We start from the raw sequence: 11,651 nt of genomic DNA on the forward strand, positions 1-11,651 counted from the left end.
CAACAGCACCTCCACCTGCTCCTCCCCACCATCCCTGTGTTCACTACCCTCATATCCTCCAACTTCTCCTCCAACACCACCCCGACACCAATGCAACACCACCTCTACCATCACCTCCACCTCCACCACCATGGCCACCACCACCCTCACAACCATCATATCTTCCCACTTCTCCAACATCTGTACGAAACCACCTCTGCATCCACCTCCACCACCTCCACCTCCATCTCCACCCTCTCCACCTCCACCTCCACCATCTCCAGCCCTTCATGAAGCCTTGCGACAGGGAGGGAAGTGAGTCTACGTCATGCGACCACCCACACACACTCACACTCACGCACATGAAGACGCAGACGCACACACACACACACACACACACACACACACACACACACACACACACACACACACACACACACACACACACACACACACACACACACACACACACACACTAATCCCACAATACCACCAACAATGAAACGCTGTTTGCCCTGAGTCATAGCACCTGCCAATGGCAAACAAACACACACACGTGCACACACACACACACACACACACACACACACACACACACACACACACACACACACACACACACACACACACATATACACACACACATGCGTACAGACACAAACACAAGCACACATGCGCGCACACACACACACACACACACACACACACACACACACACACACACACACACACACACACGCACACACGCACACAGTCACACACACACACACACACACACACAACACATAACACAATAACCCCCATAACCCCCACAGTCGCTTTTCGCCGCTAGAAGGAAGCTCTACATGTAAACGGTGGACTCTATGCATACTAGCAGAATTTTGTCATTAGCACACAGTATATATCAGTACAGAGATGCTAACTCTCAGAGCTTCCCCTTGTGCAGGCTCTCTGCACCGCTGATGTACTGTATGCTAATGCTAGCATACAGTGCACCAGTGGTGTGGAGAAATGCTAACTAGCTCCTTGGGTCCCAGCAGGTGTTAAAGAGACAGCTTTAATCTTCAGGACCAGAGGAGGAGAGGTAGAAGGGGGAAAGTGCAGGAGGAAGAGAGATGAAGAAAAAGGAGGAGAGATGAGGAGAGAGGAATGAAGGAGATATCAGGGGATGGGAGGAGACAGAGAGGTGAGGAGAGAGAGAGAGAGAGAGAGAGAGAGAGAGAGAGAGAGAGAGAGAGAGAGAGAGAGAGAGAGAGAGAGAGAGAGAGAGAGAGAGAGAGAGAGAGAGAGGGAGGGAGGGAGGGAGAGAGAGAGAGGGAGAGAGAGGGGAGAGAGGAGCGGGGGTGAGAGGAGGTGTGAGGGGAGGGGAGTGAAGAGAGGTGTGGAGAGCGGAGGTGTGAGATAGCAGTACCACCTCTCTCCTCCTCTCCTGATGTTACATACATTAGCTATTGGTGCTGCAACTGTATGGAAATACACACTCACACACACACACACACACACACACACACACACACACACACACACACACACACACACACACACACACACACACACACACACACACACACACACACACACACACACACACACACACACCCACTCCCCTCTCGCAACACAGTTTAAATAATTTGTTATACTATGACCCATTGTATTAATACATAGATATAGAAATAGATACAGATATATAGATATAGATATATACGGACATCTTTATATAACCAACCAAACCCTAAACTGCATGTTGATTACTCTTTCTGTTGTCTGTGTTGATTACTCTTTCTGTTCACCTGGGTTCATGTTATTAAAGTGGTCCAGTAGTTTCTGCTCCTTACCGGTGGTTCTATACAAGGACCCCACATCAACTGCTTCTACCCGTTACCCATTGCTTGTTTTACTCCATGCATTCATAAACCCTTGTGTTAACATGACTCGACTGAACGGCTGGCGAGGTGTCAACGTCACAGTGCTTTAATCCAAAAAGGAAAAACGTCTCCCCTGTTCACTTGGGTTCCTTCTCTGGCCATACTTGGCCTCTCCAATATGAGGGCGACGTTGACTTGTGATCTAAAGGCGAATGCAGTGTCTTATGTATATGTCTAGGGTTTGAGCTAACAAACAAATAAAGCTTTGTTGCCTGGTAGTCCTCTGAATAACGTCCATGTATACCCTTTGCAGAATGAAATCAACCTGTGTGTGTGTGTGTGTGTGTGTGTGTGTGTGTGTGTGTGTGTGTGTGTGTGTGTGTGTGTGTGTGTGTGTGTGTGTGTGTGTGTGTGTGTGTGTGTGTGTGTGTGTGTGTGTGTGTGTGTGTGTGTGTGTGTGTTTGTGTGTGTGTGTGTAAACGTGTTTGTCTTTGTGTGTGTAAGGGGGCGGAGGACAATTGTGTGTGAAGGTTGATGTGTGTAAGGGGGGCAGAGAAGGCAGGTTTGTGTGTTTGTCTGTGTGTGTGTTCTGGGGTCAAGTTCTGGGGTCACACCCTGCTGTTCTGAAATATAATATAGATATAATGTAATAGGATACAATATAATAGAATTACACGTAATATAACATAATAATATAATAGATCTATAACATAAATGTAATTAATGATAAAAATGTTATTTGTTATATTTAATATGTCTGTAATATGGTATATTTGATAAGTTATATCCATATGTTAAATACGATAGATACAACTATAAACTATAAATGTATTATATATATAAATAACTGAAGCTTTATTTTCATTAGAGCCTGTTTGAGGGCGCGGGGACAGGAAGTCCTCAGAGTGACTCTCCAGACTACTTCCTGTTTGGCCTCCAGTCAGGGAAGATGTTCCTTCATTATCTACACACCACACATTTACCCAGCATGCACCTGCGGCAGGAAACCCCGCACGACCTTCATGTTTGAGTTAAGAGAAGATGATCTAATTATAGCCCAGGCCATCTGAGGAATGTCCCTATGTGCCTTTCGGTTGAATTATATACCTCAAGTATTCGCGTGTCAGTATCCTAAATATTGACATATTTAATCCCTAACAGAGAAGCGATGTACTTCCTGAAGAATGTGCCCTCCTCTCTTACGACAGGGGGGACTTGAATTCCACAGATTCTTCGCAGCTGATAACATGCCCAAATATCTCGAAGAGGTTGTTCTCTTGACTATCAATAAGTTACACATCTTGATATGATCGCATAACTGTTACCTAATCTATAAAATAATAGTATACTGATGCATGAAGGATGACTCAGTAATCTGGTTCTTCATCCATCGGTATGTCATACATATTACAAAACTAGAAGTAGCACACGACCACTTCTTTCTAGCCTGCTGAATGAATCCATGTAATGTAAACGTGAACGTGATCTTCTCACACAAGCTCACTAGATGCCCCTCAAGGAGCTGGGTCCACACACACACATCTGACCCCTGACCTCTGACCTCCTGACAGGCAGGACACACGAGTGACCCCTGGGCTGGTCCGGGGCCGCCGCTTCACGCCCAGAGAGGACATAAATGTCTGGTTTAAGTAAACGTTTCTCGTAATGAGTAAACATTTGGCCGGCTTGGAGTGCTTGCTGGATACGGTTTGTATTTATAGAGCCTTTGTCAGATGTTTTCTCATGAAGCAGGAAGTGTGGAGTCTTTTATGGCGCTGGCGCCAACACGACTCCACCCCTCCCCTCCCTCCCCTCCCTCCCCCTCCCAGCGGCGAATGACATGGCAGAACAGATAAAGACTTCTGTCTACTTCCTGGTGTCCGCCCAGAGCCGACCAATCCCAAGCCCCGGATTGGAAAAATCTTCTCAATAACCAATCAGTACTGCCGACGGAGCGTGCTGCGGTGTCAATGGTGCATCATTAAGAACACAGAGGTTGGTTCGTTTTTGTTTCATTCGATTTATTGATCTATTATTGCACGATAATTACACGGGAACACCACACGGGCTGCTCCCATCCACTGACATAGAAACCGACAAAATGTACATATTGCAACGAGAAAACAAGGTAACAGACAGCAGGGATACAGACAGGGCAAGACACACAGCGTCCAATCACAGGCGGGGGGGGGGGGGCGGGTCGGTCTTCATGACAGGGAGCGCTCCTCCCTGTAGCCCCCGCTGTGCTGGTGCTCTAGGTAGCCACAGGGGTCGGCGGTCTCTGTGGCGTGGCCCTGGCCGGGCCCCAGGTACTGCTCGAACTCGCTGCGGTCCAGATCGTACAGCATGTCCAGCTGCACCTGCTCCAGGTACTGCTCCATGCAGGGCAGGGCGGGGTACAGCTGCCCGTGGTACAGCCAGTACTGCTCCTCCTCGCCCGGAGCCGCGGGGCGCTCGTAGCGCTGGGCGGGGTCGCCGTGGTGACCGTACACGTGGCCGTCGGCCGGGTAGGGGGCGGGCCGCTGGTACCCGGGGGGCTTGTTGTAGGAGAAGCAGTCGGCCGCGCTGGGGTACTGCGGCGGGGTCGGGCGGGCGTAGCCGGCGGCGGGGGCGGGGTAGCCGGCCGGGTGAGCGTAGGAGGGGCCGGGGGTCGTCTGCGGGTGGTGCGGGTGGTGCGGGGGGGGCAGCCGGGTGTAGCTCAGGTCGTAGGGCCCGGCGGGGTAGCAGGAGGCGGGGAGGGGCTGGGCCTCGGGGGAGGGCGCCTTGGGGGTCTTCTTGACCTGCTTGCGGCGGCGGGGGCGGTATTTGTAGGTGGGGTGGTCGACGGTGTGCTGCACGCGCAGCCGCTCCGCCTCCTGCATGTAGGGCCGCTTCTCCGCCAGAGACATGGCCTTCCACGAGCGGCCTGCAGGGACACACGCACGTTAATAACCTGCTGCACAGCGGTACTACATCCTCCTCCTCATCATCGTGATGATGGTTATAACATTTGCGTCCTTTTTCTCTATTTTTTAAATCAATTGATTAATAAATAATTTATATAAATATAAATATCCCAAATAATCATTCAATAGATAAACCGTTTAAGAACCAATAAAAGATATTAAACAAAAAAAGGACATATATCACATATATAAATAAATATATAAATATCATCATCATCCTCGTGAAGTGATGATCTAAAAAACAAGAGGAATGTGAATTATTGAGAATTACATTATATAGGTTTAAAGACTATTAAAATAACTAACGAAGAGCCGTACCGAGCATTTTGCTGAGGTCCGTGTTCTCCAGGTCGGGGTTGAGCTGCGCCAGGCGCCTGCGCTCCTCTTTGGTCCAGATGATGAAGGCGTTCAGCGGCCTCCGCACCCTCTGCTGCGCCGCCAGCGCCGCGGCGGAACACCTCTTGACGTCCGGGCTGGAGCAGCTTGTGTCCGAGTGCTCCGACAGCGGGCTGCAGGGCCCGGAGCTCGGAGACTGCATCTCCAGCATCGGTTCGGGGTCGGCAGGCCGCACCTCAAACGTCATGCTCTTGTTCTTGGCGCAAAGGTCGTACGTGTCGGGGTAATGCATGGCGTTGGACGCTGCTTGACGTTTTGTTTACCCTGAAGGTCCCTGTCACTCTCTTGGTGCTGGTGCTCGTGGTGGGGTAAGGGACGGCTATATGAGGGCCCTCCACCAATGGGATGCCGGGAGGGGGACCCGAGGTGTGAACGTCCAGGTATCTCCCCCAGCTCAGCCACCATGGCCCCCCAATCAACGGGTCTCAAATTTAACTTAATCTAAAAAGGGTTAGAGTCCTCAAAGGGCTTACATTTAAACCAGGATTACTGGGGTATATATCTCTATATGACTGGGACTTTTATAATTATATTTTTACAGGCCTGCTGTACATTCCTGGCGTCATCTGAAAACGTAGTTTCCATTCATTTATTTAAGACAATATTTGACACATTATATGTCCCCTCCTGTTTAGCCCCCAATTGAATTAAATAATGTGACGGACTGCTAGGATTACCCCTGCAGGCCTACAGTTTATGTTTCAAGTTTCTAATTAACGATGAAATTATTTTCCATCCTGATGTACTTATAAGGCCTTTATCAGGTGACTTTGTCTCTCGATTTTTCGCTGTGTGATTGGTGGACTTTAATCAATGTTGTGCTGATGGGTCAGATATTGATAGTTCAACATCAAAGTTTTGAGCAGTACATTCCACGGATCACGTGGTCTTATCGGCTCTCATTGTCTCCATCACAGACCGTTTACAGGACTGAAGCAAACATGATCAAGGCGCCTTTATTGCGGGCTACAGCGCACAAATATTTGTTCGACAAAAAAAGGATAGCCATAAATATCACGTTTGGATAAGAGCTCAAGGCCCTCTGACCTTCTTATTAGGGTCAGAAACCTGTGTTTAAATAATAATGGAAATACTTATAATTGGAATAAAAGGCATGCCTCACGCTAAGGAAGGTCTGTGTCCTAAACATAGTTCAAGTAACGAAACGCATACATTCTTATTTTGTAAGTCCATTACGGTAGCCTACTACATCATGATAGTTCTGACGGGGATGATTCTGCGAAAGTAATGCCATTTTGTGTTGAATAAGCTTCTGCCATTATTCCACAGGCACTTCATTCATACCCATTCTCTTTAACAGGCTGTCACCAATACACGTGCAGGCTTGACATGCACAAGTTTCAATGCATATGAGTCCTTTCCATGGCCAACAATAGACGTGATTAGGTTGGAATACACGGAGCTGCACCTGCGGTCCACACATGCCCCAAGGCATGTTCCACATAGACCATGCCTTAGAGCGATTCACATTAGGACACCGATTTGCGTTAATACACACCCAGATTTAAGGTAACTCGATCCATTCCGTATACACATTCATTGGTAAGCTACACACAAACACACACACACACACACACACACACACACACACACACACACACACACACACACACACACACACACACACACACACACACACACACACACACACACACACACACACACACACACACACACACACACACACACACACACACACACACACACACACACACGGACCACCAGGAGTCTAGAATGGGAGTTGACACCTTGTCAGCAGACGGCTGGATGGTCTATGGATGGATAATTGAATAAGGGTCTAACCAAGGTCCAGTTCAGACTGCTGCGTAGACAATAAAACACTTAATCTCTTTAAGATAAACTGAAACGTCGCGAGGTTTTGTGTGTTCGTTAACCTGCAGCGATAGTAAAATCCCATAAATAAATCGCACTTTGACAATTTTTTAAGTACAAATGGCTTTTTTGTATTTTGTGTGGTTTAAAGTTGTTTACAGCACGTTGTGTTGCATTACGTTACGTGAAATTGGCTTAAATATCCTATTATTAAAATTTGTAAACATTTAGGCCTATAAAATATTGTTTACCCAAATATCATGGAGGTATATCTATCTTCCGTAGCTGTACGTTTTCATACGTGTCATAAAAGCCTCCGATGTCCACCTAAGGAGCTGTGTTTGTTGGCTCTGTTTTGTCACGTCGTTGAGACGGTGAATCCACATCGACGGGGGCCGCGGAGAGCACGCGTCCCCGGGGTGAGACCACTAATGGATTGAATCAATCACGTTGAACGACTCAGCGTGAATAGAATAATGTTAGTTTCGACTGAACACCGCGCCGACAGAGGCCCACACCTCGCGAAGGAAAAATAAAACATATTAATAATCATTAATGATCCACGTTGCTCATATTGATAACTTAATAATAATGTATTTAGATTATTAATAATATGATATGTCTGAGATCAGATTATTTCATCTAAAATGAATACCTCAAAGTATACCTAGAATAGATAGCCTACTTAGATAGATAGTTAAGTATCATATAGACCATAATATAATCAAAATAAAAGTGTACGATTCTGTGATGATCGGTTTGATTATGTAATCTTAAGCCGCTTATTGGGATGGTTTGCAGGACATTGTGTGTGCGTGTGTGTGTGTGTCTGTTTGTGTGTGTGTATGTGTGTGTGTGTGTGTGTGTGTGTGTCTGTTTGTGTGTGTGTGTGTGTGTGTGTGTGTGTGTGTGTGTGAGTGTGTGTATGTGTGTGTGTCTGTGTAGGCCTATGTGTTTGTTTCTATGTGTGTGTGTGTGTGTGTGTGTGTGTGTGTGTGTGTGTGTGTGTGTGTGTGTGTGTGTGTGCGTGTGTGTGTGTGTGTGCGTGACTAGGCTCTGTGCTGCGTGAATGGGGATTGTTCTTGGGGTCTATGATCACAATGTTCCATTGTATCGGACACCACTCATATAGGGGCCCTCCTCCGCAGGGCCCTCACTCCTGGGCCGACCGGCACAGGTGCAGCTGCTCATCCAGCGCTCACCTGGGACTTCCAGGGGTCCTCACCAAGGGGCCCCTTCTGGCACCAGAGTGGCGCCCGAGTCGGGCCCCTGGCCCCTGGAATAGAGTTGACAGGTGCCAGAGTCCCAGACTTTTCTCCTTCAGAAGTTGGAATCCTGGTCCACTCTTTAGCTCCAACACACACACACACACACACACACACACACACACACACACACACACACACACACACACACACACACACACACGCACACGCACACGCACACACACGCACACACACGCACACACACGCACAAACACGCTTCCAGCAGAACGGTCTCAATGGAATGATAACCGGTCGGATGTCATGTTCTAGCTCAGGTCGGAGGATCCCAAGGGATGAAGCGATGGCGATGGAGGTTTACCTTACGGATCATCTCCGAGATGCCCGCCCCGACGCCGAGACAAGCTGGACTTAAACCCCGTTTTATTTAACGTGCTGGACCCTGAGAAGACTCCTTCTGGGAATATTGACCGTTAGGATTTACAGTCCGGAGGTCAGACCCGGATCGCACCTGGATTCACACCACCCAACCCGCCAGTCGGCTATCCCCTACCCCCATCGGACCCGTACCACACGGGACATTTACAGTGACGAGGAATGCAGGTTATTTCCGCAGGGACACCTTCATCTAACGACGCACTGTCTCTTAATCTTCCACCTTTACGATTCTCCCACGCATTGTCCCGGAGCTCCCCGTCTGCAGCCACCACACTGTGGGGCTCCCACTCGGGCCTTTAACTGCCGCTCTGCATTCAATCCCACATTGTATTCCGTGGTGTACTTTGCATTGTATCCTGTATTGTGTTCTGCACTCTGTAGTGTGTGCTGGATTGTATGTGCACCGCATGCTAGCATCAACTCCCCAGGCAGGGGGGGATTCAGACCGGGCTGTGATCAGGTGTGTTGTCGAGTTGATGTGTGAGGCCCCACACTGTTGTGCAAACAGGGGCCCGGCCCCGGCTGACGTCGGGGGCCGGCGGAGAGGATTACGTGCCCCCCCCCCCCCGGGAGGCCTGGCTTAATGGGGCCTCATTAGGCTGACGCAGTGAGGCCCCCACCTCTGAGCACGGATAAACAATCAGACTTCAAACATCTCCTCCCCCCGTCCCCCCCACCCAACCAAACCAGGGCCCCGGCTAATGCCTGGAGCACAGGTCAGAGGGATACATGTTGTTTTAATGCAAATGGGGAATGTTTATATGATGGTTACAACAAGGAAGAAGTAATCGAATAACACTTTGTAAAAAATCACACTTAGTAAGCTCTTAGTAAAATCGGACAAGTAAGCTCTGCCAAGCTCTGCCACAATGAGTTTTAATAACTTTTCAGCAAGTGAGTAAAAAGTTGTAAACTATCACTTTAAATAACGTTTTGGTCCCCTGAGAGCAAGCTTTCCTGCTAATGAACAATAATCCTATTCATTTGGCCCCTGCTCTGTATGTAAAACTCTTTCTTATAAACAGTCATCCCATTCATTGTAGAGGAGGAACTGTACTCTGATAAGACTCTTATCTGAACAATTGAATCACTTGGCCGCGTCTTGACTCCGTGGCACAGCATGTAAATTCATTACATCCTTCAGGCCGAGTCCACACTGGGCATCGAACAGTGGAATAATTTCCGTTCCCCTAAGAGTCCTCTGTATGTAATTCCCCTCGGTTGCCCCCCCTCCCCCTCCCAACACGTCACCTGGGCAGACAAAGTGCCTACCCTGCCCCTAATTAACCTTCATTATGAATTAGATATGAAGGGCTGCGAGACTAGCTGATATCAGCTCTCTACTGTTAAACGACTCTCTCAATTCCAGTAGATAACCCACAATAACTAACAACACGCCGACGCAGCTGACACACTAAGAACACACACAGCGACCTCGAACTGCCTGCCAGCGCTGCGAAGTCTGGAAGGGGAGTGGTGTGAAAAGGAGAGACTCAGACATTAGATTAATAGCTGATAAACCACAACAAACCGTTGAGTCTGAGTAGAAGATCCCTTTCTTAATAGGAGAGGCAGAGACGGCTTCCAATCATGTATGCTTCACAGTTCAGTCTTCATTAAGTTGATCCAAAGCGGCTGACAGGGAGTCCAGGTACATGTCGTTGAGGTTAGCGGCCAGAGTGTCTGCCTCGTCTTACATGTTGCGGACGTAAGGGGTTTGAATCCAGTACCTTCTGCACGGAGTCGAACGCCCTGACTTATCACACTATCCTGCCCCTATGAGGTTCTGTGCATGCACACCATAATAAGCAGCTTGTTGGCTGTGGTTGTGTATCCTACGCTGAGGGCTCAGTGTTGGGCTGTATGTTCCCAAGTGTCTATGAGACCTGGGTCCTGTACAAAAGGATCTGTTTCTTTGAAGATAAGGCCCGCTGTGCAGCCCTAAACAATCACTGTTCTGGTTCTTTCCTGTGCCCTGATTTATTTTAAGTATTATGCGTAAGGATCTGTGGCTGGTCCTTCCTGAGCGGCCTAGTTGGTGAACTATCCACTGCTGCTGTACTTTATGAGCTTATTATGGGCTGCATGTGCTGGATGTGCTGGAGGGATACGCTCTGGGGAATCTGTGTTATATAAGTTACCACACACACTTGCACAATGGAGTGGAGTCCGATACTGGAAATCATGCTTTACGATTGTAAGACAGTTTCCTATCTCAAACGTATCAATGTTTAGGGGCAGGATTGTATTGTATGTGGTCAGGTTTTAGGGTGAGGTTAAGGGTTACGGGAAGGATTAGAGACCAGAACAAGACCCCAGACCATGACATGGACACCACAGTGTGATGAGACTTTAGTGCAACAGTTGCCGGGGACACCAGAACAGCAAATTAACATCATCACCACTGGAGTACCACATTTATACCAATACCATGTATACCAATACTTCAAACAATGATACATTATTAGCCTTAATCTATGAGGCTATATGCTTTATTTGTCAACTTAATGGGCTAAAATTAAAACATTCTTCCACCGTGCTTTCAGCATTTTGTTATTGCGTTCTAACAATAGTTTGGATAGCTCTATTTGGCCATTGTTGTTAATGTTGGATATGTTATCTTTGTTAGAATTGTTCAAAGGCCCAGGTGTCCCATTATTGAAAAATTATGCCCACCCTTGGAACGTTAATGAACAATCTGGATCAAGTATTAAAAAGTGCTGTGGTTTAACAGTGAAATATACACGTAGAAAGGGGTCATATTTAATGAATTAATTAATTATGTATTTAGAGTCATCCAAACAGTTCACAGAAATAGCACATAGACACACACACACATACACCACACAGTATACAAACACTGTGTACGCACAACCACACACACACAAAAACACACACACAAACATATGCTTCCTACGATAGTGTTTTTATATCTGCAGCATTTCTATGGC

General features: G+C 47.6%; 1 protein-coding gene across 1 annotated transcript; it reads right to left on the reverse strand.

Moving 5' to 3' along the window:
* Window positions 1–4,051: 4,051 nt before the first annotated feature.
* Window positions 4,052–5,417, reverse strand: sox32 (SRY-box transcription factor 32). The gene is made up of 2 exons (XM_030349704.1): window positions 5,108–5,417; window positions 4,052–4,749 (listed from the first exon to the last, which is right to left on the reverse strand). The coding sequence occupies exons 1-2, from the start codon at window positions 5,415–5,417 to the stop codon at window positions 4,052–4,054; spliced, it is 1,008 nt and encodes a 335-aa protein (XP_030205564.1).
* Between the last annotated feature and the right edge of the window lie 6,234 nt (window positions 5,418–11,651).

This window comes from Gadus morhua, chromosome 23 (genome assembly GCF_902167405.1).
Source record: "Gadus morhua chromosome 23, gadMor3.0, whole genome shotgun sequence".
Taxonomy (NCBI): Eukaryota; Metazoa; Chordata; class Actinopteri; order Gadiformes; family Gadidae; genus Gadus; species Gadus morhua.

Bases quoted from the DNA above. Each gene is read 5' to 3' on its own strand.
- sox32 (XM_030349704.1), bottom strand. From the start codon at position 5,417: ATGCATTACCCCGACACGTACGACCTTTGCGCCAAGAACAAGAGCATG. The intron at 4,750-5,107 runs GTACGGCTCTTC...GTGTCCCTGCAG, and splicing joins GGACCTCAGCAAAATGCTCG to GCCGCTCGTGGAAGGCCATG.